The sequence below is a fragment of the Rhinolophus sinicus genome, linkage group LG07 (genome assembly GCF_036562045.2).
Source record: "Rhinolophus sinicus isolate RSC01 linkage group LG07, ASM3656204v1, whole genome shotgun sequence".
In the NCBI taxonomy this organism is placed as follows: Eukaryota; Metazoa; Chordata; class Mammalia; order Chiroptera; family Rhinolophidae; genus Rhinolophus; species Rhinolophus sinicus.
Genome location: NC_133757.1, coordinates 110,253,734 through 110,281,654, shown reverse-complemented (window position 1 = coordinate 110,281,654; position 27,921 = coordinate 110,253,734). Strand labels below are relative to the sequence as shown.

The 27,921-nt window shown below is 34.9% G+C and overlaps 2 protein-coding genes across 2 annotated transcripts in view; one reads left to right on the top strand and one right to left on the bottom strand.

Moving 5' to 3' along the window:
• The window catches only part of ANAPC10 (anaphase promoting complex subunit 10), a 274,574-nt gene extending 273,950 nt beyond the window's left edge, over positions 1–624 (bottom strand). The window contains exon 1 of the mRNA XM_019730764.2: positions 487–624. The gene's annotated coding sequence lies outside the window, so the exon portion shown is untranslated. The remainder of the gene's footprint in view (positions 1–486) is intronic.
• On the top strand, positions 7–23,758 carry ABCE1 (ATP binding cassette subfamily E member 1). The gene is made up of 18 exons (XM_019730763.2): positions 7–144; positions 5,647–5,776; positions 6,822–6,907; positions 9,020–9,117; positions 10,096–10,213; positions 10,564–10,701; positions 10,888–10,957; positions 11,624–11,720; positions 12,731–12,820; positions 15,521–15,642; positions 16,695–16,916; positions 17,912–17,971; positions 18,069–18,127; positions 19,569–19,679; positions 19,754–19,896; positions 20,017–20,139; positions 21,527–21,638; positions 23,249–23,758. Exons 2-18 carry the CDS (start codon positions 5,674–5,676, stop codon positions 23,294–23,296), a joined length of 1,800 nt encoding a protein of 599 aa, XP_019586322.2. The 5' UTR covers positions 7–144; positions 5,647–5,673; the 3' UTR covers positions 23,297–23,758.
• The last annotated feature ends 4,163 nt before the right edge of the window (positions 23,759–27,921 follow it).

Sequence of the window (27,921 nt, the reverse complement as noted above, 5' to 3'; positions counted from 1 at the left end):
ACGTCCCTATGGTATGCGCGAGGCGGCTGCTGGGCACCGCCATTTTGGCTGGAGGCCGTAGGAACACGTTGAGTATTTGAGAAGTGACGGCGAGAACTGATTTGGCCTCTGCGCTCCTCTCCGCAAGGGGATCGTTCTCTCCTGGTAAGTGAATAGCCCAGAGGGGTTTGGCCGTGGGCTGCGGTCTGCTGCGATGTAAAGATTGTAGGGACGTTCTCCGAGAACCTTTGGTTAGGCCTTAGGTGACGGCGATGGGGATGGCAGCGGCGCGTGGCAGCCGGCTCCGGTGAGAGGGGACAGCTGGAACCGCCGGAGCGCGGGAGCCAGCTCGGGCTTGGAGGCGCGTCGTGCTTCCGGTGCAGCTGACCCGGCTCTCGGCAGCTGTTGCCCGCCACCCCCGCCACAGGCTACGAGAATGGACCTAGATGCCATCTCTTCAACCATCCAACCTCCACCTCGCCCACTCCCCCTTTCCCCCGCTCCTACCTTGCAGAGAGGAAGACACCTTCAGAATCGGAATCCTCTTTACTATCTCCACTCTTCCACTTTCACAGTAAAATGAATCTATTCTCACATGTGCGTATTTGATTATGGAAAGTCGTGACCTTTTCCAGTTTGGTGATTATGGAATGAGTCATGGCATCTTGCCGCCATGAAGTTGAATACTCCTTGTCTACTCCCAGTCTTGACAGAAATGACGGTCAGACGTCGCTCTGAATTTCTCTTTGAGCAACATGTACTGTGGGCTGTTGCTGGTGTTATCCCAGGTAGTCTCCCAATTTGACCGCCTTTAGCTTCTTTTGGTGCGCTTTCATAGCATTCGGCATTTTCCCCCCGTGGTGACTTTTTCCTTTTCCCCTTGATTTAAATTCCTTGATATCAGGGGTGGTGTCTTTACTCAAAATGCCTTTATTTCCCTTCAGTGGTTCGACTGTAGGCACGACGGTCAAAGCCGATTTCCACGTCCCATAAACTACGAAAGTCTCTTTTCTGGGGTGTTTTTTTTTTGCGGTTCAGTCAGTAAGAGTGAGAACTGTCAAAACAATGTTTTATTTTTCTTTTACCCTCTCTTCCACAGGACCGCTAACTGGGCATTTATGATAGTGGCATGTGTGTTGCAGTCCTCAGTACATTCTATGCATTCTATACCAGCTACCTGACAATAATGCTTTTGTTAGTATTAACAAAGGGCTCTTACCTGTATTTGAACCAAAGGGGTTTTTTGTTTTGTTTTGTTTTGTTTTGTTTTTTAGTGAAATTCTCCTATATAAAATAATTTTTTAGGAAGAACATTTAATATTATTGGTGGGGTGGGGGGTGGAGAAAGCAATATGAGTTTAGTGTTCCTTTTAAATGTCTTCAGTTTAAGACTCTGAAGTCAGAGTTGTGCTCTGTTCCCAATTTACGTGTTTTATAAGACTAATAACTACAATAATCATAGGTTAGAATATTTCACGTGATATTTAGCATCATTCAATAACAGTTGTCTTTTAAATGCTTTTACACAGTATTATAGTAATTTTGCTTTTCATATATGCCTCACTCCTTTTTTTCCCCCAGCTGGAAGAATGACTGATGAATCATTGTTTGAGAATGATTTGGAACACACTTTTTCAGATCTGAAATACCTCCCAATCCCTCTTTATTCCCAGGAATCTGCTATACTTTTCCCCCTCCAAGCTTTACTGTGCTGTATCTTTCTCACTGAAAAAGAGAATAGGAATCCCCCCTCCCCAATTCTTGAAACTAATATAGAAATTTAGTAAGTTTACAGAGTTAATGAACAGTTCTACAATAATCTGTATTCATTTTTCTTAAATGCATTATAATTTATCATTTTCCATGTCTATCAGCTTATTAACCATCTGGTATGTTTTTATTTCTTTGTAAGAATTGTCTCTTATTGTCGCTTGATTTTTAAAATATTAGGTGAAACATTTTAGTAGTTTGGCAGAAATAAATTTTAAACAATTTCATGATAAAAGATTTATCCCATAGAGGGGAATTCATCATAGTCATTCACCAAGTGATTTGTATAGTGTTCAGTTTTATTTTGATAGCTAACTAAAGACTCTTCAGTTTGGAGGGAGTTGTCACTTTTAGAATGGTGGCTTTTTCATAGCAATTCAAAAGTCATTTAATTTTTTCCTCTTCTAATCATTATGAGACTTTAACTGGTTTTTAAAGGTTTTAAAGGGAGTATAAAGTGAACATATTAGTTAAGATAACTTTGTTTATTAAGTACATATTTAGTCTCCTTTTGAGTGATTTTTTTCTTTTCAATATATACTTTAGTGGATAACTGTCATTATGAAATACTGGTAACTTGCAAGATTTCTGAAGTTGTAATAAACTATAGGAAGATTTAAATTTATTTTCTCATTCACATGTTTTAGCTCCTACTATGTGCTAGGCACTGGTCCAGCCACTAGGGTGAACAAATGGACAAAAATTTCTGCCCTCATGATGGAGTACATTCTACTTGGGGAGGGAATAATATTGTCTGTATGTAGAGAGAATATATATACATGTACATATACACACACACACATACAGATAAATGTGTATATATATCATATATACATACTGTGTTTCCCCAAAAATAAGACCTAGCCGGACAATCAGCTCTAATGCGTCTTATGGAGCAAAAATTAACATTAAGACCGGTATTATATATTATGTTACGTGATATGATATTATTATATGATATGATATTATACCATACCCGGTCTTATAGTAAAATAAGACGGGGCCTTATATTAATTTTTGCTCCAAAAGACGCATTAGAGCTGATTGTCCGGCTAGGTCTTATTTTTGGAGAAACATGGTATATAAAAGATATACTTGTCATATTATAGAATGAGCTAAGAAGGAAAATAAAACAAAGCAGGGAAGAGGGACAGAAGAGCACTTGGGTATATTTTTTGATAGTATAGCTAGAGAAGGCTCACTGAGAAATAAGCATTAAAGACTGGAAGGAGTGAGCTATGCAAATCACTAGGGGGAATAGCATTATAGGCAGAGGGAAATGCCAAGACCATGAAGCAAGAACATGTCTGGCATGTCTAAGAACAGCAAGGAACCAATGTGGTTGGAACAAAATTAACAGGTAGAGTAGTTGGAGATGACATCAGAAAGTTAACAGGCTGATCAGTGCCCGTTAGTTATATTGAGGACTTTGGCTTTTATTCAGTGAGTAGGGAAGCCATTGCAGTAGAGGAGTGAGACATGAATTGGCTTACACTTCAAGAGGATTGTTCTGGCTCCTGTACTGAGAATGAACTGTCAAGGGTCGGAGTAGGAGGAGGTAAGAGTAGGAGCAAAGAGATCTGTGCAGAAGCTGTTCGAGTCATGGCCTGACAAGCTGTTGTGATGGAATGATAGGCACTAAAGCTTGGAATGGATTGCAGAGAAAAAACAGAGAGAGAAATTTGAAACACTGACTATAAGCAACTCTGTCAAGTAGTCTTGCTATAAAAGGAAGGAGAAATAAAGCAATGGAGGGTGGGGGGAGATGGGGTCAGATAACAGAGTGTGTGAATGTTGATGGGAATAAGCCAGTGCAAAGAATAGTTGATGTGAAAGACAGGAAGAATTGTTGGAACATTCTCCTTAGATGTCTTTTAGTGTACAAATGGACTTAGCTCTGGAAATACATATAGTGTGATTGCTGGTTGGCATAAGTGTTTACTTGAGATGACAGCAGTCAGCATAGCTTTGTTTTTTCTCTACCTATTTCAGCTGTATGTATGCAGATGAAGCGTTGCCTGTAACCAGGATTGTAGTTAGGGGTATAAGTAATGGACAAGGGAATTTTAGCTGGGTGTGGAGGGAAGTGAAGTTACAAAGGGCTGAGGGACAATTGAAATGTGGTAGAATCCAGAGACAGTGATAGTAGGTCTGAGAAATGCGGGAATTCAAAGGGTTATTAGATCGCATATGAGAGGGGTGAGCTGAAAAGGTAGGAATGGTGGTTGAAGAATGGGGTATTTGAAATGGAGGTTATGCAAGGATTGCAGTTGCTGGTAATGCAATCAAGGGTTTGACCAAAGGAATGAGTAGCGCTGAGGTAGAGTGAAAGACACGATCATTGGAGGAGAGAGGTTAATGAACTCAGAGGATAGGCTATTAATGAAGAATCATCTGTGACTATATTGAAATCACCAAGAATTATGACAGGGGTTGTAAAAGAGAGTGCAAGTTAGCCAAGGTCTGAAATCCTCAAAGAATGGAGTGATCTGACTGACGGTCAGTAAATGAAGCAGCTGGATGATTTGAGAGGCAAAAGCTGACTTTTTAGTGAAGGGGAGAGAGGATAATAGTCTGGAAGCAGCATTGAGGAGCAAGATACCTCTTATCCCCGTCTCCAAGCCTAATGATACTGAGGTGTGAGAAATATTTGCCGTCTACAAGGGAAAGCATTCTGTTAAAAAAAAAAGAAAAAGAGGATTGAGGATCACAGTCATTGATAGAAAAAGCCAACAGAATGTCTTTGTCAATACGTAATCTTTTGGCTTCAGCTTTTTGTATGTATTGGAAAAAACTGGAGTATTAAGGTACTTTTTGGAATTATTTACTTTAATCACCATTCTAAGAAAACTGATGTCACCAAGCCCAATGTTGTAAAAGATTTTTTAAGTTCACTTTAAAAGATTTCTAAGTTCACTTTGACCTTAGCTACCTAATTGATGGCACTGTTAAATATTAAGACTTATAAAAGCTTTAAAAGTAAGCAGTCTATATATGCAGTCACTTGGTCTCCTTTTCATTTCAATGCTGTTAGCATAGAATTCATCCTAGCTGTGTTGCAAATTCCTAGAGAAATGCGTTTTTATTTTTTCTAGTTTGTCAACATGATGGTCAGCACCTTAATAATTATTTGCCATTTTCATCAGTAGTGTCATTATAGTCAGATGGATAAGACATCTTACATTAGTTTGAGGGAAGGAGTAAACACCTTTATCATATGTGTTAGTTTTCATGTCAGGTCTCTATATTGTTTTATTCTGTATTCACACACTGGGATCACTAGTAATTCCTGAAGGCTTGCATCATTTCTTCCATCTGCGAGGTGTAAGTTCCCCCATCCTCCTTGCTCTTTTTCAGTTTTTCTGGCTATTACTACTTTTCATTTTAATTGAGAGCTGTAGATTAGGTTTCTCCAGTTTATTTCTTTTCTCCTTGAGATTGGATTAAATGTATAAATTCTCTATTGTAAAAACAGACAGCATGTTATTCTATTTGTTCAGGTCTTTTATGTTTTTCAGTGGTATTTTGAATGTTTCCTGACATATGTATATATCTTGTTGATTCCCATATCTTTTTTTGTGACTGTTGAAAATGGTGGTTTTTTCTTTCTTCATATAAATTTTTTGATAAATAGTATATATGTAAATTTTTGTTTCCCAACCTTACTATTTTATTACTTTTACTAGTTTTTTTACTATTAGGTTGGTGCAAAAGTAATTGCAGTTTAAAAGGTTAAAAATGATTGTAAAAACTGCAGTTACTTTTGCACCAACATAATGGTTCCAGATAATATCTGAATATAGTGATAATTTGTGTTCCTAGCTAATTTTTATACACATTATGACTTATTTCTCTTAATTACATTGTGCCATAATTTTGTTCATTTTTCTTTAATAGGAGAGCTGCATATTCTTACTTAGAATAATGGCGGATAAATTAACAAGAATTTCTATTGTCAACCATGACAAATGTAAGCCTAAGAAATGTCGGCAGGAGTGCAAAAAAAGTTGCCCTGTTGTTCGAATGGGTAAGCTGTTCTGAGGATCATTTATTTATTTATTTATTTATTTTTCATTTAAGATTTTAAGAGAAATGAAATCGCTTCATAATTCTCTTGGCTTTAGTTGTTCGTTTCTTTGAAATGTAAAAACCAAATTTTGTTCTAAATTTTATTTTATTGCTTATTACTAAATGATTCTATTGTTTTTAATTATAGAATAATATATAAGTATCATTACTTTTTTAACTTTATTGAATATAAAATCAAACCAGAGTTCAAGTTACTAAGATTCTTTCTGTTCTACAAAATCCTATAATTACTCTTAGTCATGGAGAAATGAATGTCAATGTGTATGTATTTGATAATATTTTCACATTAAAAAGCAAGAATAAAGAGCTTAAGAAGGACTCTTCATGAGATGTTGCTATATATTCAAGATTAAATACATTTATAGCCATTCAGAACTGATGAATTGTTGGTAGTCTTTAAGGGCTCTGTTAAAGTAATTGTTACTTTAAATATACTAGTGAGGTAGATAGGCTTACAGAATCTTAAAAGAAACTTTAGATGTCATCTGTTATAGTCTACCATGCTTTCAGAAATTCTGTGGTTAATATACCTAATACCAAGTTTTTAATTTTGTCTGTATATCAGATGAGTACACACCTATATAGAACTTCACTGATCTAGCTAACATTTTTCATTCTTTTCTTTGATGTCAAATTATCATCTCCAAGGCGTATGTTGTGAATTACATATTCCGGTCAGCTTAAAAATAAAACTGTTTGAAGATCAGCCACAATTTTACTAGCATATTTTCTTCCCCAGTAGTAAATTAAAATTAAAATTTAGAGTCGTCTCCTTGCCTGACAAGAGTATTCATGTAAGTAATAAATTCAGAAATCTATCCCCACAAAGCACTGATTTAAGACAGTGTATTTCTATGTGTGGCCTTTGTTTTTTGAAAATCTGCTTCTGTATGGAAATTTTGAATCATAATTGCCTTAATAACAATGTTTTAAAAATTAGGATGTCAGGAAAAATGGCTTAATTTTATCTTTTCCTTTGCCAGGAAAATTATGCATTGAGGTTACACCCCAGAGCAAAATAGCATGGATTTCTGAAACTCTTTGTATTGGTTGTGGTATTTGTATTAAGGTATGATATTTTATTTGTTGGATTAAATTTGTAACCGGAAAATGAAATCTGAAAATTCTGACTACATTATAATTGTTTTGAAAGAGGCAAAAATATAAAGCAATAAAGAATACAAATTTAAGAAAATTGTATCTTTATATCAATAATCTAATATTGTTGCTTTTTTAATTAAACCACCCTATTTAAAAGCTATCCTTGCCATACTCAATTTTGTAAAGCCATTTCCCAGCAGAATTAATCTCTCTTTCTTTATCCTTTTATAAGAAGGAAATTCTGTAGCATACCTTCCCCAGAACTTTTTGGAAGTATGAATACAAAAAATAAGAGTCATAGTACAGACATTTTTTTTCAAGTCTTAAATGCACGTGGCCAGAATTCTTAAATTTAACCTAATCTTTAAGTACTTCTTCTGTATTACACATTCTTCTGTTGTTAGGTTTATTTCAATAGTGTAATTTTTCAATTAGTTTTTGTTGCATCAAAATGTTTCATTAGAGTTTTTGACTTAAGAATGATGAATTTCCAACTTTAGTTAATAAAAGATATTTAGGAGCCAGTGCATGAAGTTCTTAATTTAAATATTTTTGTTCTTAGATGGTATATTTCAGAAACGACCTTTACCACCCTGTTATTCATTCTAATAAGGCTTATGTATATTTTGCATTGGTCTCTGAATCCTTAGTAAACTATCCAGAAGATTTTATTGGTATTGGTACCTGAAAGCATTTCCCTTGTTCTGAAAATATAAGCAAGGAAGCATTTCTTCCAGCAAATATTTACTAATCTCTAATTGTATGCCTGCCAATGTTCTGGGGTGCTGGAAATCTGATTTTGAACAATACATTGTTCACTTTATGAAGAACTCTTTTCTTTCTTCACTGCTATAGAAACATGAGGCTCCAGAATTTGGGTATGCACTTCAGTGGCTGTAAAAATACTAATGTGATGAGTCTTTCTGGGGTGCGGTAGTATATACCACCTGAACACTAAGATGATTATAATGCATTTATGTAAACAGTATGGATTTTTTTTTCTTGTAGATTTAGACAAGTTTACATTACTTGCCATCTATAAGCATTTTATGTACATTGGTGGAATAAAGAGAATTCTATAAATGGAGGTAACTACACTGGCAGAAAAATATCTCATGTAAAGAATAGTTTTGGTTAGAGGGTGGTAATTTGTTAGAAAACAAGAGCTTTGTTTGTTTTTAATTTCCCTGGTGCTTGTGACTTATAAAATGGGAATTCACTGAAATCTTTATACACACAGACTTTTGAATTGGTCCCTGAGCTCATTGAACAGTTCTGCTAAACAGCTCTCTAATCTGAGTTACACTCTTTGGATGTACCTTTTTTAAGTTATCAGTACTCCTGAGAAATTTTTCTAGTCATATTACTACTCTTAAGTGACCCTCCAGTTCTTGCCATTCTTGTTCCTTAGACGTTTATCTGATTGATAGTCAACTGTTACTTGAATAAGTTTTTCTATGAATAAGCCTTTTTTAGTGCAAATTTACTCAGTTGGAATAAGAAGCATCTTTTTCATGTGGGATGGTTAAAATTCACAACAGAAAGACGTTAATCCTTGCTCTGTGTAAATGGTATGCTATCTGTTGATGGGACAGGAATAGACCAAAAAAGATACAATCCATGATCTTAAAGGACTTTGCAAGGTAGAAAAGGATGCAAATGAAGACAGGAAGAAGGAAGTAGAGGAAGGCATCTGTCATAGGCTGAATATTCAATCGTATAGTACTCAATAACCATGTTTTATCTTGCCTCTTAGCCTTCTCTTATCTAATAATGTAAAACACACACACACACAAAACCTCAAGTTCTGTAAGGTTTTCAGTAAGAATTGAACACGCTTTAAATGCCTAGGATCGTGGCAGTCACAAAGGGGAACACAAAATTAATTGATAAGATTCTTGCCTTCGAGGAACTTAACTTTTATTTTTTAGTAAATAAGAAAAGGAAATGAAATGGTATTTTACATCTTTGTGCAACTCCCACATTTGGAAGATTACTTATAAAAAGTTCTTTACCCATTTTAGTCATGTGTATACTTCTAAAAATTAACACAAAATTAATTCTTTACTTTAAATAACAGAAATGCCCCTTTGGCGCCTTATCAATTGTCAATTTACCAAGCAACTTGGAAAAAGAAACAACACATCGATATTGTGCCAATGCCTTCAAACTTCACAGGTATATTTTCAAGTCAACATTCCTCTTTACTTCAGTCAAGAGTTAAATACATTTGGAATTTTCAGAGAAATGCAAAATTGGAAAAAAGTTGTATTATACTTCCACTAAAGAGAAATACAATATTGTAATATCATTCAGAATCATATTGTATATGTCAATGGTTTATTCTGGCTGACATTAGAATTACCTGGGTGTCTTTTCTAAACTACTAATGCCCAGGTTTCAGTCCATTTGAATTACATCATATCGCTGGATGAAGAGTCTGGACCTCAGTAAGTTGAAAAGGCTCCCAGATGATTCTAATACACAACTGGGGTTGAGAATAATTGTTTTTAATAATACCCCTATTCCCAAAATAACTTTTGAGGAAATTTGTCTTTGATTTTATTTATCTGTTAGTCTCATGATCTACAGAGAATATTACTCTGCCCTTGGACATACATTGTTAAATCACAGGAGTACTTTGAGGTTTTTAATCTACTAAACACTAATATTTTGAATCTGGGAGTCTAGATCTAACTAATAAAAAGGTATTTCTCAACCTGCCAGCTTTAAGGGGCCTGCTGCAGCAGGGAGAATGAAGTGGAATATTTCTGGTTGATGTGGCACTTTTCTCCTTGTAAGTAAATGGCAGGCAAAAAAAAAAGTGTGAGATTGCACCTGCTGTGTAATTTTTTATCAAAGCATTTCTGTTATACATTAAAACTAAGCCTTATGTAAAGAAGAACTATTAATTTAGAATGTACTTTGAATGAAAATTGAATAAAACTTGGAGTAATATTGTCATAGATGCATTTCTAACAATTAACAGTCTAAGTTAATCTTGGCTGGGTTCTTTTCTAATATCCAATAATATCTGTCATATATCCCTTAGCTTAATGGATGTGTATGGAGTGCGAGTGTGTTAAAATACATCATTCTAATATGTAGCTTTTCTACCTAAGGCTGAGTTTTATTATTTTTGTATTCTTATGACAGGTTGCCTATCCCTCGACCAGGTGAAGTTTTGGGATTAGTTGGAACTAATGGTATTGGAAAGTCAACTGCTTTAAAAATTTTAGCAGGAAAACAAAAGCCAAACCTTGGAAAGTATGATGTATGTATTACCACCTTATAAAAATGAATACCTTGGGTCGGTTTTATGAGACTCTTAAGGAGAGTGTATGTGTGATTTTTTTTTTTCCCGAGATTATGCGTGGAATTATGCTGAGAAACTATATAGATAAAACTTCCTTTTAAATCTGTTGATGTTACTTAACTGATTATTCTGAGCTTCATTAAACTGTTATGAGTTGGTATGCCTTGATTTGAAATTAAATCCACCTCAATCTTAACTTAGAAGCCAGAAGTATTCTGTTACTATTTGAATATGGGTTCTGTTTTGTATATAATCATCCTCTTTGAAATTCTGTTGTTAAATTCAGATCATTATACTTGTATTTCTAGGATCCACCTGATTGGCAAGAAATTTTGACTTACTTCCGTGGATCTGAATTACAGAATTACTTTACCAAGATTCTAGAAGATGACCTAAAAGCTATTATCAAACCTCAATATGTAGACCAGATTCCCAAGGCTGCAAAGGTCAGTTGACTTTAGGAGTAATTTGTTTTATAGATATCAATGGACATATAAAAGATATATCAAATTGAACTTGTTTTACTTTGTAACTCTTTAATATTGGAGGAAATATTGAAGGAATTTTAATACTGGATTTAATTTTAATATTGAAAGAAAATAGTAATAAGTATTTTTGGTATGTTATGGCAGGGGACAGTGGGGTCTATTTTGGACCGAAAGGATGAAACAAAGACACAAGCAATTGTATGTCAACAGCTTGGTAAGTGCTTGTTTCGTGTGTGTTTTGTTTTTCGTTTTATTAAAATTTATTGGGGGTGATAATTATTAGCAAAGACACAGATTTCAGATGTACAATTCTATAATACATCATCTATATATCATATTGTGTGTTCACCTCCCCGAGTCAGTTCTCTTTCCATCACTATATATTTGATCACCTTTACCCTCATCTACCACCCCCCTCTCCCCTTACCCTCTGGTAACTAAACTATTGTCAGTGTCTATGAGTTTTTGTTTCATTTGTTTGTGTCTTGTTCTTTTGTTGTTTGCAGTTTTATATACCACAAATCAGTGAAATCATATGGTTCTCCACTTTTTCTGTCTGATTTATTTCACTTAGCATTATAATCTCAAGATCCATCCATGTCGCTAATGGTACTATTTCATCTTATGGCCGAATAGTATTCCATTGTGTATATATACCACATCGTGTATGTGTTGTAATAGGCCCTGAACTTATAAAGATATCTTTATATGGATTATTGAAATAAATGGGAAAATCGCTAGTAGGTGTTATATTTACTTTTTATGTTACACAATTTTCAACCAAAATATTCAAACTCAGAATGACATGCAGTATGTTTTGCTTTGAAGAGGTGAAATAAAACTTAAAACACTAAATGCAATGCCTCTATGTTCTCTGTAGATTTAACCCATCTAAAAGAACGAAATGTGGAAGATCTTTCAGGAGGAGAATTGCAGAGATTTGCTTGTGCTGTCGTTTGCATACAGAAAGCTGATATGTAGGTTACTTACAACTTTTATATATCTCAATCCTTATTTTAGAGTTTTATTTGTAATGCTGCTAATAAAGCAGTGGTTTTGAGCGAAATTAATAGAAGTATTAGGTTGGTGCAAAAGTAATTGTGGTTTTTGCAATTATTTTTAACCTTTTAAACTACAATTACTTTTGCTCTTATATTAATTTTTTATTCAAAAGACGCATTAGGGCTTATGTTCAGGGGATGTCATCCTGAAAAATCATGCTAGGGCTTATTTTCCGGTTAGGTCTTATTTTCAGGGAAACACAGTAGTACCTAAGATTCTAATTTTGAGATAAGATGTTGAAACAGTTGTGCATCCATGCCCGTTCTCCCTATTACTCCTTCGGGGGGGTGGGGGGGACTCATTTATTTAGATAAGTACTTTACAACTTATGGGTTTCAGGGCTTTTTGATGTAAATTAAGTTTTTTAAATACCTCTAAATCAGGATGGCATATGCCATGTGAGACTGACAAGGGAAGAAAAAGGACAAGTTTCCCTTCTGCCTTCTGGTACCTCTCTCCTCCCAGATATTTATTGCTCCCATCTTCTTCCACGTTTCTGCTCTGGCATCCAAAGGAGGCTAGCTCTTCACAGAGTAGTCTATAATTCTGTGCGCTGGCTTCTTTTCCAAAAACGTTATGTGCTTAATGCAACTGACTTTAGCTAATTAAAAGGAAAGCCCTGTGAATTTCTTCGGGCTATATCAGAATATTTTTCATGAGAAGGTAACAATTTGTAAGTTAGCCTAATCTTGGAGTCTCTCCCCAGACCTGATATGCAGTCCTGCTTTTTCTTCTGCTTCTGCACAGAAGATACTCTGCACAGCATGGCTATTACCATTACAGGGTGGACTCTTCATTAGGATAAAAGGGGATTTTTGTTGTTAAATCGGAAACTATTAATATATTACAGTGCTTTAAAATAACATGCAAGATAGAATTATGTCATATTTGTCTTTCAAATTATATTTGCTTTTCTTTTTTATAGTTTCATGTTTGATGAGCCTTCAAGTTACCTAGATGTTAAGCAGCGTTTAAAGGCTGCTATTACTATACGATCTCTAATAAATCCAGATAGGTAAGTACAGATTTGGCATATGCCTGTATTATTTTGTTTGGCGAGTTTTACAGATTTCTAAAGGTTAAACACTGGGACCATAAATTCATATACATGTGCGTGTTTTCCATTTTGGTTTACTGGAGCTACTACTTGAATTTACCTTCCTCTATCTAGAACAGAGGTTCTTAATGCAAAATTCATTTACTGCCCTGCCTGTTCCCAGGGAACTAGGAATACTCTGAAATGATAAGCAAATTCTGGAATATATGAATGGGTTTCTGGGAAGTAGATCCTTAACTTTAACAGATCCTTTAATGGACATGTCATTCAAACACAAAAAAAGTAGAACATTTATCAGGATCACCAGAGTAATTCTGGTAGTTTAGAGTCTTACTGAGCACAAGAGAGTTCTTGATAACCTCTATCATGTAATCACAACACCCTGTATTTATAGGGTGGTTTTGTAGTTTGCAGAATTTTTAAATCCATTTCATTTGAGCCTCATAGTAATCTTCTAAGTTAGATTCTTTAGCTGGTATTTCCATTTGCAGATGAAGTTGAAGTTCAGAAAAGCTAGTCACCGATCCTAGGTTATAAATTTACTATATGGCAAAGCTATGATCAGAACGCAGGGTTTTTTCCTACACAGCATTTTCTGTGCCTCTCCTTAGTGACTGATTTAATACACAGCTGATCTTACAAGAAAGCAAGAGAAATCCCTAGAGAATAGAAGCCAGAGAGAGAGAGAGAGAGAGAGAGAGAGAGAAATAGAGAGAGAGAGAGAAAGAGAGAGAGAGAGAACTATAAAGAGAAAAGACAGGATGTGGCTTTCCGGAGGAATGTTACTGGTCTCTCTAATAGGTCTTGGGCTTTAATAACCACTTGTGGGAACGAAGCAAGCCCTTGTATTGGATTATGAAACATAAAATTCCAGAACTCTCAAAGGACTGCTTTCTCATCAGCAAAAGGGAAAGCACATGAAGATGTCAAGAAAACCTATATTTGTCGCTCACTGAGCTAGCTGGGAGTAGAGGGATGGGCCCCCCTTCAAATCTATTCACATGGATATGGAATTGAAATTTATATAATCATGAGAGTCTAAGGACCCTCCATGATAAGAAAGTAACATAAGAAGAGGGTCTTAGAATCTTTAGTCTGATAACTTAGCCAAAGCAAATATAAAACCACTCTGGAGGGATATGCACTCAACCCCAGTCACACAGGATTCATGAGCTCAAATCCAGGGTTATAAATGACAGGAGGAAACCATTTACAAATGAGTCAGACACAACAGACAGCAGGTGATATTTTCAAAGAGACTCTAAAATAATATTTAAAATAATTAAAAACATAAATGAAGGATTCAAAACCCTAAATATATACTACAAAAAAGTAATAAGGGGGCCGGCCTGGTGGCTCAGGCGGTTAGAGCTCCATGCTCCTAACTCCGAAGGCTGCCGGTTCCATTCCCACATGGGCCAGTGGGCTCTCAACCACAAGGTTGCCAGTTCAATTCGAGTCCTACAAGGGATGGTGGGCAGCGCCCCCTGCAACTAACAACAGCAACTGGACCTGGACCTGAAGTGCACCTTCCACAACTAAGATTGAAAAGACAACAGCTTGACTTGGAAAAAAGTCCTGGAAGTACACACTTCCCCAATCATGTCCCGTTCCCCTTCCCCAATAATAAAAGTCTTAAAAGAAAAAAATGTTAATGACTATTTGCCTAATAGTTTCTACACTAGCAATACTTTTGTCACTTCAAAAGTCATTTCATATCCCATACCATTTATAAAGTGCTCCAGGACACACTTATTTCCTTTCTGACCTTCACTGGATTTTAGTATCTATAGAACACATTTTGCTGTATAGTCTTTTTTGGTATTATTTCATATCTATTCTTTATCTTTTCCAGCTACACTGAAAGTTCTCAGGTTAAGGATTCTGTCATATTCTCTGTATCCCCTAGGACAGCAAGTATGGGACGCTTAGAAGGGCTTAATAATGCACAAGTTAAACAGAATAATAAACAGGTTAGGCTCCATCTGATTTTTTTAAAATATTTTTTAAACAGGACTTTATTGGGGAACAGTGTGTACTTCCCGGATTTTTCCAAGTCAAGTTATCCTTTCATAGTTGTGGAGGGCGCAGCTCAGCTCCAGGTCCAGTTGCCATTGCTAGTTGCAGGGGGCACAGCCCACCATCCTTTGCGGGAGTCAAACTGGCAACCTTGTGGTTAAGAACCCATGCTCCAACTGAGCCATCAGCTCACTGACTTCATTCTAGTTGGGGTGGGCGCAGCTTGCTGGCCCATGTGGGGATCGAACCAGCAGCACCATTGCCCAGAGCTCGATTTCTAATCAACTGAGCCACTGGTCCGCACTGCATCTGATTTAAGTCGATAATAATTGTTTTGGCTTTGTAAAGTTATTTAAAAATATGTTCTTTATAGCAAAACATGTATTTCATATATCCATAACTGTTTCATGTTAACTTTTAGTTTAGGAAAACAATTTGAAATATGAACATTGATAATGAATCTTATTTAATGGCTTTTGTTTCATAATGGTCTTTACATTTAATTTTTTAAAAATATATCTATTTTCCTGAAATTGACACTGTCGTTAAAAAAACCATTATGTAGCAGTTGTAATTCAATACAGTTTTAATTTGCTTCTACATGTGAGGTTGCGCTGAAGACTCTGTGTTGACTTGCAGGTACATCATTGTGGTGGAGCATGACCTAAGTGTCCTGGACTATCTCTCGGACTTCATCTGCTGTTTGTACGGAGTGCCAAGTGCATACGGTGTGGTCACTATGCCTTTTAGTGTAAGAGAAGGTAACCTGAAAAACTTTTCACAATGCTGGATTCTGTTACTTCTAATGCTTAGAAAATGTTGACATTAAATATTAGGTTGGTGCGAAAGTAGTTGCAGCTTAAAAGGTTAAAAATAATTGCAAAAACCACCATTACTTTCGCACCGACCTAATAGTTAATATAGCACTCTATTATTTATCTAAAATTTCGCTCTTCTGGAATTTAATAACTCAACAGAATTATATAAAGGTTATATATAAAGGGTATACATTATCTGTACCCTAAGTTCGTAGAACTATCTAAAAGTCTAATAAAATACTTTAGTAAGTAGTTCAAATAAAAGAGTTTAGAAGTATATTATAGGTCAGTGACTAAAAATCTTATAAAATAGCGTAGTAAGTATATTTTTATTACTTCAACTTTCAGGAAAGAGGGACTGTCTGACCTCTCTTTCCCATGTTTCTTCCTACCTAAGCAATTGGACAAAAGTGAAAACTAGCCCACCACTAAGTGGTTCCTGAGACAGATACCAGTGCAAAAAATGAAGTTCATTATAAATTTCTTACAAACTGGGGAAAATGCAGTAAATTATAACTTCAATGTATGATTATAGCTCATGTGAAAATGAAGTCACAATTTAAATTGTTTATTTAAAAAATTATTCCCTAAACTATTTTATTAATTTGTCAATCTATGAAAAAATTACATTTTTAGTATTTAAAATTTTTAGAGAAAAATTGCAATTTTTTTATTTAAAATAACAGGAGAAATGGCATTTTTGCATAAAACCTGATGAAAAGTCTTATATAAAGTCACATCATAATGAAAGAATGCTTTGTATGTGTGTATGTGATAGGCTCATATATGTGCATGAATTATTTAAACTTGCATTAGATACATAAAACACCATGTTTTCACTGCATGTTACCATAAATCCACAGAAATTTAAAATCTATACTTAGATTGCTCCCAAGAGAACCTGGGGTTTGGGCTTTTATGTAATAATTTATTGCTGTAGAAAGTCTGGTCTTTACTTAATCTTTACTAATCTATTGTCAATGACTGTTCAACAGGCATAAACATTTTTTTGGATGGCTACGTTCCAACAGAAAATTTGAGATTCAGAGATGCATCACTTGTTTTTAAAGTGGCTGAGACAGCAAATGAAGAGGAGGTTAAAAAGATGTGTATGTATAAATATCCCGGAATGAGGAAAAAGATGGGCGAGTTTGAGCTAGCAATTGTAGCAGGAGAGTTTACAGATTCTGAAATCATGGTGATGTTGGGGGAAAATGGTAAGTTTTTCTTCTTTTGTGATATTTGAAAGTCTGTTCTGTTTACCTAGTAACTTAGTTTTAACTCCTCCATGAAAAACTTTGATTCAGTTATAGGCTTGGGGCCTGGATTGAATCCATACATTTCAGTGTAGTTTACTTTGTCACATTTTATGATTTAATCTCAATTTCAGTCAGGTTCATATTTGTTATTTTGATTCATAATCAGTAATAATAATATGTTTTTAAAAGCTAGTTTTTCTTTGTACAAATTGGTAGGTCATTTATTCATCTTAGAAACTAGGAATGAAAGGAATGGTAATTTAGAAGCAATCTAGTTTAAATGCAGTCTTTCATTTGGAGCTTTTCTTATTTTAAATTACAACTGGTCTACCTTTGTAAATAGTTATATTACCAGCATTTTTAAATATTAGATTGCCATTATAAATATGAGATGAATTTGAGTATCATATATCTGGCATTGCTTTCATGATTTTAAAAAATGTTTGAATTGTATACTTACAGCTTACAAAACTGTAGAAGAAAACTTAGGATTGTTGCAATGTATCAGTCTTTAGTTAATGGAGGAATTTTGAATTGGGTTGCATTTAACTTAAATATTTCATAGAGATGGACTTTATAATGATATCTATCATAACAATACTATACTACCTTAATAAATTGTGTGCATTGATATTTTAGCTAAATATAAGTCTTCTATAAAGTAACCCGTCTTATACTTCATAGGCTTATCATTTATTAAAATGGTCATTATAAGCTTTAACTAGTTTATATTCCTTCTAATTAATGTAGGATATTTGAGCGATGAATCATGAATGTTTAAGTTTTTGTTTTTAAAACCTTCAGAATTCAGTAGTGTCAGTATGTATCTTTAAAACTAATTTCTCAAAAATAAATAAATAAAACGAATTTCTCAGTTAAAACCCAGTAGTACATAGACTTACTCTAAATGTGAAGCATCTTTCAAGTCAATCTGCTGTATGTTGCGTCGCCAGGTACTGGTAAAACGACGTTTATCAGAATGCTTGCTGGAAGACTTAAACCTGACGAAGGAGGTACTGTTACAATCTTGACTCCTGTTACTCTGTTCCACACTGAAAACTGCGCACATCTTTCACATTTACTGTCTTATTTATTTGCATTATTTTGCAGGAGAAGTACCAGTTTTAAATGTCAGTTATAAGCCACAGAAAATCAGTCCCAAATCTACTGTGAGTGTTATTCTGTTATTTGGTTATTAAAGTTTGTTTACACGCATACACACACACACACCCTGTAACTTCCTGTAACTTTAATCTTTCATTATATCAAAATTCTTGTCCAAATTAGTTTCTGTACAGTTTTATCAAAAGTAGCTAAAGAAGGTATTAGGACTACAGTCGTTGATTCATTTCCACTGCTGGGAAAATGCTTTTAAAATCTGATTGGCATCTTTTTCCAAAATAAACCTTTAAAAACCTAGTGTTTTGTGCTGCATATGACACCATCAAGAAAGTAAAAAGGCCACCCACAGGACGGCAGAAAATATTTGTAAATCATAGGTCTAATAAGGTACTCGTATCCAGAATATATAAAAAAACTCTTACAACTCAATGTAAAAATAGACAAAAGGATAGGACTAGACATTTTTCCAAATAAAATATATAAATGTCCAGTAAGCACATGAAAAAATGCTCAGCATCGTTAGTCATTAGGCAAATGCAAATCTAAAGCACAATAAGAAACCACTTTACACCCACTGGAATGACTTTAATCAAAAAGACAGTCACAAGCATTGGTGAGATGTAGAGATACGAACTTCATGTACTTGCTGGTGGGAATACAAAATGATAGAGCCACTTGCAAAACAACCTGGCAGTTCCTCAGGCAATTAAACATAGTGGCATATGACCCAGCATTTCCACTCTTACCTAAGGGAAATGAAGACTGAACACAAAAACTTGCACACAGATGCATTATTCGTAATAGCCAGAATGTGGAAAATAATCCGTGTCCATCAACTGATGAATGGATAAACACAATGTGGCATATCCATAAAATTTAACATTACTCAGCCATAAAAAGAAATAAAATACTGATACAATATGGATGAACCATGAAAACATGAAGTTAATCTCCTTTGGTTTCTGCAGGTGTTGTAATGAGTTTAACTGCAGTATCTACACACAGTACCTCAACACTTACTGTATGTTAGGCCTATTTGAGATGGCTTAGCTTACCATAAAAATTTTGTCATTGATACTTTCTACTAAGATAAGCTTACCTTTCAAGTTCTTAAACTCAGCCCTCTCCTGAAAAAACAACCAGCCAGCATCTTAAGATTCGTCCCTATCGTATATTTTGTGCTATCTGATTGCTTAAGGTAACTTGAAACCCACATTGACTTGTAGAATTATTCCTGTTCTCAAATGGTTTCTCCCCTGAAACATTTATTATTTTACTATTTTCAGATTTTAAAATTATTGTTTTTAACTTGTTGGACATGATGGATTTTTAATTGAAAAATCTTAAAACATGCAATAAATAACAGATAAGCATAAAAATACTATCTATACCTGTTGATATACTTTTGCTCTGGAACTTCGTTACAATTCATATTTAGACTAGTTCTGTACTGAAATAAAATTTCAATACTTTTTCCATTAAAAACAGGGAAGTGTTAGACAGTTACTACATGAAAAGATAAGAGATGCTTACACTCATCCACAATTTGTGACTGATGTAATGAAGCCTCTGCAAATTGAAAACATCATCGACCAAGAGGTATTCAAATTTTTTTTGTTTTATTACGTTAAACTGGATGTCTGCATGGTTTGCTAAACTTCTTCTCCAAATAGGTACAGACATTATCTGGTGGTGAACTGCAGCGAGTAGCTTTAGCTCTTTGTTTGGGCAAACCTGCTGATGTCTATTTAATTGATGAACCATCTGCATATTTGGATTCTGAACAAAGATTGATGGCAGCTCGAGTTGTCAAACGGTAATGTCCTATTTGTAAGACTATTACTTTTGATTATGTGTACTGGCATACATGCTTAATATAGCATGTAAATATTTGATGATATAAAACTATGAAAGATTTCAAAATTGTGTGTTTTAGTTTCATACTCCATGCTAAGAAGACAGCCTTTGTTGTGGAACATGACTTCATCATGGCTACCTACCTAGCAGATCGAGTCATCGTTTTTGATGGTGTTCCATCTAAGAATACACTTGCAAATAGGTAAAACTACTTTCTAAAAATAATGAGCTCTAACAATTAGAAAATTATTTAAAATTTTCCGATAAGCTTATAAACATTAGTCATATCATTTTAAGAAGGAAAGAGCCAGAAATTCTAGAAATGATGCTGACTTCCAAAATTATTCAGATCGAATATTGGATGGGACTGGGTGTAATAGTTTTCAGGCTACAGTATAGAAATCCTGACTTGGGGGAGGGGGGGAGCTGGCGTGGATAAGCATGCAGAGTTCTGAGCCCCTCACCTGTTCTTTCAGGTTAACTTTTGTCCACATCATCTGGATTTCCAAAACACATTAGGATTTTGGATTTGCAAATAATTCATTGAAAACCATAGGTGTTTTACATGACAGATAAAGAAAACAAGGTCCACATAGGTTACATGATTTGCCCAACTTACTCTGCTAGTAGTAAAGTTCACAGTAGACCCAACGTATCTGGTATTGACCTATAGCAGAGTGAAAATGAATGATTTTACCTTTTCCCCTTTTTTCCTACTGGCTTGATTGAGAGCAATTGTGATGTAGAGAAGTCTAACATTCAAATCAATTTATGAGGAATTTCTTAACTTTTAGTGCTAAAACCTTGTGTTTGGTTGAACCATATGAAATTACTGATATTCAACCATTTTTTAGCTATAAAAACAGCAATTTCATGTGATTCCAACATAATGTTTTCACATATTAGGGAGGAATGGAGTTGCTATTTGAATAATTTATCCAACCAATAAAAGTACCTTACTGAACTTCTTCCCAGAATTATTTTATTTTCACTTTAAATTTTTATATCAGTTATTGAGAATTATGTATTTCTCTGAGAGTTAGGAAAGTTCTTAGACTATATAAAGATTACTTACTCAAATGATGCTCCCTTTGTATTTACAAAATGCTTAAAATTTCCACGTGTGATGTGATTTAGCATGATTTAATACCTAGTTTGGGTAAAAAAGATGAATAAAGCATAGAAATTTTAAAGGGAGTTATTACTCAAAACCATTATATTATACATATTCCCTTTGGCACCAAATTTCTAGTTAATAATGTCTTTTCTGTTAAAGTCTCTTCTCCCCTAAAAATGTCAGATTTAAAATTCTGTAATTTCCTACTTATTTTTTTCTAAAGTGGTACTTCTTAAGTTTCTTTTTCCCGATCAGAAAGTGTTTGTTTTGCATAAAAATATTATGGCCAAACTATAAGTCTAAGTAAACTCATTTCTGAACATAAAGAGTGTATAATGTGCTGTGATTATACTATTATCAGGTGACTTATGATTGGGGAATTAGAAGGAACAGTGATTAATACACTTTATCCCAAAAAGTAGTCAAATTTGGGGGGTAAACTTAATCACAGTTCATCTTTTTTTTCTCCTAGTCCTCAGACCCTTTTGGCTGGCATGAATAAATTTTTGTCTCAGCTTGAAATTACATTCAGAAGGGACCCAAACAATTATAGGCCAAGAATAAACAAACTCAATTCAATTAAGGTATGTAGAAAAACTCTTAAATTATGGGTAACGTCTCAGTGCAAATAATTGAAAGGCATGTTTCAAATTGGAAGACTGTTTCATTAAAATCTGTGTATTTCATTAATTCTAAGTCATGTTTTTCACATTTTAATATCTGGTGGCATACTTAAGTGTTATAGTCAGCGATTATGATGTAGCTGCCATTACTGCCTGAGTTGTCTCTCTGAGAGCTGATATTGTCTGAGTTGTACACACTGTTGAAATGTGTTGCGTTTAATTGCCATTTAAAATGCCTTCAGGAAGGTGACACTAATTCATTGAAACAAGTTTGTATGCATACCTTAATCAGTTTCTCATGTATTTTTCTTCTGTGGATGCACAGGAGCAACATGAGTAAACTGTAGAGTTCAAACAAGCTCCTTCAATGAGTATACAATTCCAAACAGTAGAAAAACGTTTTGTCAGTTTAATTGGCAATGTTTTTCTTTGTGGTACCTAAAATAATTGTGTACCCTACACTTGATGTAGTCTGTGAAATATGGTTTGTTTTTAGAAGGCAATAATCTCTTGGTTGCTCAAAAAAAAGAAAAAGTGAATGAACTCTAAGGAACCCCTTTTATGTGTTTAGTATCCTCTGCAGTGCCTCCTTAAAAGGCTGCTTACATTTCATAGTCCTCTTGCCATCATCCTTAATACTTAGAAGCTTTAGAAGTATGTTATACACACCTGTCACATTTACTGAATTTTATTATTTTCATATTTGTACTCCTCTAGCTTTGCTACTAAACTGTAAGCTCTTGGAAGGCAGAGACAACAAGGTCATCGTACACATCATGTATTCTTAAGCACCTAACATGATGTCTGGATGCTTTTAGCCTTCACTATATATTTTGTTTATAAAGGGCTTATGTTCTTCTCTGGCCAGGATAATGAAATGACAAATTCTGACTTAAGTGTGAAGAGTTTTCTCAGTTTTGAAAACCATATTAAGCAGAAAACAGGAATTAAATTCAGGAACACTATGTACAGCTTTATTTTCCTAAAAATTTCTTCTAAAGCATTACGAACTTTGTACTGTCATTTTCTTTTGTAGAAACTCGTGGTTCAGTCCCCACGTACACACGTTCATCATTCTCTATGTCCACTCATCCTAGTTATACCTTAATCCTAGTTAAAGGAGCAGCTAGGCAAGTAGGTAGATGGATCATTACTGGCCAGTCAGTAAATAGTACTGGGGAAAAGTTTTATATGCATTTTGTGTATTAGGCAGTTCTCAAACTGACAGTAGGGACCTATTGGACCAGGAGCTTAAAGGTAAAATGGCGAAAATGAAATCTAATAGTTTTCCTGGAAACAGTATTTTATGTAGCAAAATTTCATGTGTAATTAAGGCATTTTACGTAAAGGAGCTTTACTTGAGGTGAACCAAGGGAGGTGTTCTGGTAGGGACGGTAGCAAAGGTAGATCGTGCCTCTGACTAGCAAACCCAGGACATCCAGAAGCAGACATTGTGTGCAGGGAAGGGGTAGGTACACTGTCCTGAACACTGCGGAGTAATATTGTGAGTAGAAGTACCCTACATACAGGACAATGTTGTTGATCTTTGTTGCTTCTCTTTTATTTTTTAGGATGTAGAACAAAAGAAGAGTGGAAACTACTTTTTCTTGGATGATTAGACTGAACCTGAGAATACGGATTTAAAAAGAAACATTTATTGGCTTTTTTGTCATATAAAACTTTAATCAGGTTTTATGCCCCACATATTCTGAAGCCTGAAGTATAATTTATTCAAAAGCCAGTTGTGTTGTAAATTGTAGTCTGAACACAGAAAATGCCACTTTTCTGTTCTTGATGATAAGGCCCTTTTTGTGCATAACATTCTAAAATGAAGACATTTCAAATTATACTAATTACCTCCAAATTTTCATGATGTATGGGAAGATTTTCAGTAGGTGTATTATATTCATGTACCAAATGCTGACCAGTGTTGCCCCCTTTTAAAAATATGGAAAATCTTGGAAAAGGTTTCTGTACTTGCGTGGTTTGCCAAGTGTATCAGTATAATGAAACTGCCCTTATTTTAAAAGCTGGTCGTAGACAACACTGATGAAATTTGATAAATAAACATCAGGATTATATTTGTTGTTTTCAGTCTTTGCACTATATTGTCGGTGTGTTTAGACTTTCAGAGGAAGATTATTACAAAACACCACTGTCAGAAAATGGCTGTTACCAACATAACCATTGTTTACAATGTTTCAGGTGCTTTTGAAACTATCAAAAATTACTTCAATACCTCCTTATCCCCGCCAAGAAAAAAACCCTAACTTTAATACAAATTACTATTTCAGCCTTCTATTAGATTCTATGTTCTGTAATTATTCTCAAGGTAATGTCATTCTTTAAACATACATTTATATAATCACTGATCAACATTTAGGAAAAAGCATTTTAAAGAATGTTTGCTTCCCTTAAAAGTGCAGGCTCAAAATCTTTAGAGTTGGTGCCTAAGCATCTGTATTTTTTTAAACTTCCAAGCATTTCTGATGGGCAGGCCAAGGAATGTGAGCCATTTACCTAAAGGCAACATTAATGCAAACAAGTGCCCAGATAGCAATACAAAGTGTCCCCTGGAACCAAATATTCCTATATTCATTTCTAAGTTTGTATATTAGAGGACATTGTATACATCTATTTGACTTTTGAGTTTTGGATAGTAAGAGTTGTAAAAACTCATCCAAGTCTTGAGTCCCTCAGTTTGAACAGTGGGGTAACTGTAGTGTGAAGCCACTTTCGATTATACTTCTCACTAATAAATGAACTGGGACTAACATGCTTCAAGTGAGGAAAAGAGTTTTACTAAATTAATGGAGCAAGCAAAATAGAGAGGAAAAGTATAAATTATTGCACAGACTTTTAGAGCTCCTTGAAATAATAGAAGCTTTGATTAATATGCAAATAGTGGAAAGTATGGTTTAACTGGGCCCTAAATAGGCCTTTTAAAAACTAATGTAATCCATAAATACGTTTGTAAAAAATTCAAATATACAGAAACACATGGAATAAAAAGTTATCTCCCTACACATTACCCTCCCAAAGGTTACCAGTGTTTGCATTTAATAATATATATCCTTTTATGTTTTTTCTGTGCACTTACCTGAGTGTGAATATGTAAGTTTTGTTTTGTACATAAATGGGATTATACTAAAATAAGTAGTGCCTATTTTTAAAGATAGGTTAAATTTGTGAATGATTATTTCAAATATATTAAATAAAATAAACCAAAAGCTATTTATATTTACTGATGCTGTATTCTGCCCTAAAGAAAATACTTACGATATATTAAGAGCACAGTTTTTACTTACTGATGATAGAATATGTATTAATTGTAATTTTTATGTAAATGGGATTTTTAAAATATGGATTTAGATGTTACTTAAAATTTTATATAGCAATAGAAGTCTTTTAGTTTGTATCATCAGAAAAAATTTTTCTGTAAAATCAGTATTACCAACTCAGACATATCATCAATGCAGATGTCACAAAAAGAATGAGACTTCTCAGTATGTCCTGATTAGGAAAAAACCTCTAAGCAAAAAAGCATGTTCAACTGTTTACGTATTACACCACCAACTATATGAAAATACACAAAATAATAAAATACACAAAAGGATACTCAAGAAACAATAGTTTTGGGAATAGCTTCGTTAAAGAACAGGGAAGAGACATACATATAGAGGGTGTCCAAAAAGTACACACATTTTAAAGAAAAAACCGTATTAAAATTACGCCGGTGGTAACCATTTTGAGCACCTCTTTTAATTGCCTTAGTCAAATGTGACTTGCATTCAGATTATCAGTATATATTACAATATTAATAGTTTTTTCTTAAAATGTATATTTTTTTGATACTATATATACACATATATACCAATTACCTTTGAATTTTTGTATTCTGTACATATCAACTGTTTAGAAATTACTTTTTTAGCATCTTGAAGTCCAGTCACATATCTTGCTTGCTTGTAACTTAGTATATTGTTGGTGTCTAGTGTACAGTTTGCCTATTGTATTGAAGGAGTGAGTCTACTTACCACAGAAAATAGAAGGACAGGATAACTACTCAGTTGGTTCTAGAATTTCATTTGTATTAACATTTAGATACGTGTATGTCAAGCCCTTACCCCAGTCCCTGGTGTATATGAGCACTCTGGTTCAGACGAGAAATTGTTCTGGGTTGGAGAGGCAGGAAAAATAGCACCTATAATGATAAATGATAAATAATCCATGTAAAGCAGAATACATGTCAGGTCAGAGGCAGAAGTCAGCGTGGTCACTGAAGAGATTAGTGAAAGGAGAAGATGAACACACGCAGGTTCTAGTGGACTTGAGCGCCTTCAAGATTCAAATGAGATGTTGAACATGTTCAAAGTAGGGATAGAAGAGACAAGCAAAACCAGTTAGAAGCAGCTAGAATTATCAAGTTTTTTTTTTCTTCCATTCTTTTAATCTTTTGAAATATTTAGAGCTTGTTCACTTAACTCTTGCATTACTGTGCATTATCTGATACCTCTTGCTCTTGGTTTCCTTGTATTTTAGTTTGTGAGGCTTTATCTGTGTCAATTGTAAGGTTTAGTGTGCCAGACACACTCCCTTTCCTTTCAAAACTTGTTCCTTGCCCATTTGGTAGGGTAGGCAGCATGCCCAGCCCCAGGTGGTGGGTCATAATTAGGCTAAGACAACCATGACAGTCCTCTTCGTATTTCCCTAGTCTCTCTTGCAGCTAGGAATGGGCCATGTTGACCCACTAGCCACTAAGTTGAAAGTAGAAATCTCATAGGGTATTTCAGAAAGCCCTCTGGCTTTCCTAATCAAAGGAAACATCTGGTACTGCTTCTTGTGGATGTGTCGTTCCTTCAGGTGAGGAGCGATGCCAAGAAAGCCACGAGGATGCTAGTCCTGACATCAAACACTGCCCAACTGCTAGCAGCCACTTCCACATTTCCTATGAAAGAGAAACAAACACTTTTTGTTTAAGCTACTGTTAAGTCAAACTGGTTTGGTTAAAGTCACCTTGGCTCCTTCACTGAGGTCTGTCTCTCCAAAGACTTTCAGTTTGCTTCTGCCAGGTTACCCAAGTATCTTACCACTTGGAACCCCTTTTCATCTTAGTGTGCAGATTCCGGGACCTCAAACCTGAACAAATGTGGTTAACATTCTGTGGTTTATTTCCCCTTTAAGAATCTGAAACCCAGGCCAGAAAAGGCTTATCTATAACATTTTTACCATAATTGCCATTTTTAGTGGGGTGCTCCTGGCTTTAAATGTGTTCCAGCTCCCAACCTTGCATATACCCAAGGCTGTTGCCCGTATCTAGACAGTTCTCAGCTGAGACTAGTAACCGTGTCCCTTCATCCATCTCATGGAGCAGCACAGCCTTGGTGTCACGTCACATGTGTGCCTCTGGTTTCTGATCTCCCTTGTGGCCCGATTTGTACACTAATTTACAAAATTATAAAGGACTTACATCTTTTACTAACTCCTAATTTAGGAAATAACTTACTGAAAGCATGCAACAAGTTACACAGTGACAGGTATATGCCTGAGTAGGTACAAGCATTGTTTTCTAATGCATCTGAGGGAGTTGGTCCAAAAATTAGCTTACTACACAGAATTTTGTAGAACTCAGTAACTTGCCAGTTCAATTATTAGAATAGTCAAAGACAGGAGGCCTTAAAAACCAGTGTTCATCTTCCGTATTTACATCTTTAATCTTCGTAAGATTTTTATAAATGTGAAAAATAAAATTTAATCACAGGAATATGTATTTAGACTTTGAAGCTCGTTTTTCTAATGAATTCATAGATCAATCCAAAATATTCTAATATGACGTTTTTACCAGTCTGTAGCTTCACTATTCTGAGCGAATGATTCACTCTTGGAAGTTTCTTAAAATTTATAAATTTAGTATCTCTGAGGTTGTGTTTACTTTTATTATTCCCCAGACATAGACCTAAAAGTCAAAGTGAAAATATAACAACTATTCAAAGTGAAAAACAGGCCCTTCTAATTACAGAAAACTTGTATAGAGAAACCCTAGACAGGGCATTTCTTGTGGCCCACTGGTCTTGTGGTCTCACCTTTTTATACCATCCACTTCAAGTGACTCCCTCAAACACCAACACCCCTCTTGCTTTCTTCCCCATACTCTGGCTTCTCAACAGACTCATTGGGAAAGGCACTAGCACTCACATAGCTAGCTAACAGATAAATGCTTCCTTCCCACATTCTCTTCTCCCTC

Coding starts and splice junctions, on each gene's coding strand:
- ABCE1 (XM_019730763.2), top strand. CDS start 5,674: ATGGCGGATAAATTAACAAGAATTTCTATTGTCAACCATGACAAATGT. Junction 18,128..19,568: donor AAATCAGTCCCAAATCTACT/GTGAGTGTTATT, acceptor CATTAAAAACAG/GGAAGTGTTAGACAGTTACT. Junction 20,140..21,526: donor AAGAATACACTTGCAAATAG/GTAAAACTACTT, acceptor TTTTTCTCCTAG/TCCTCAGACCCTTTTGGCTG.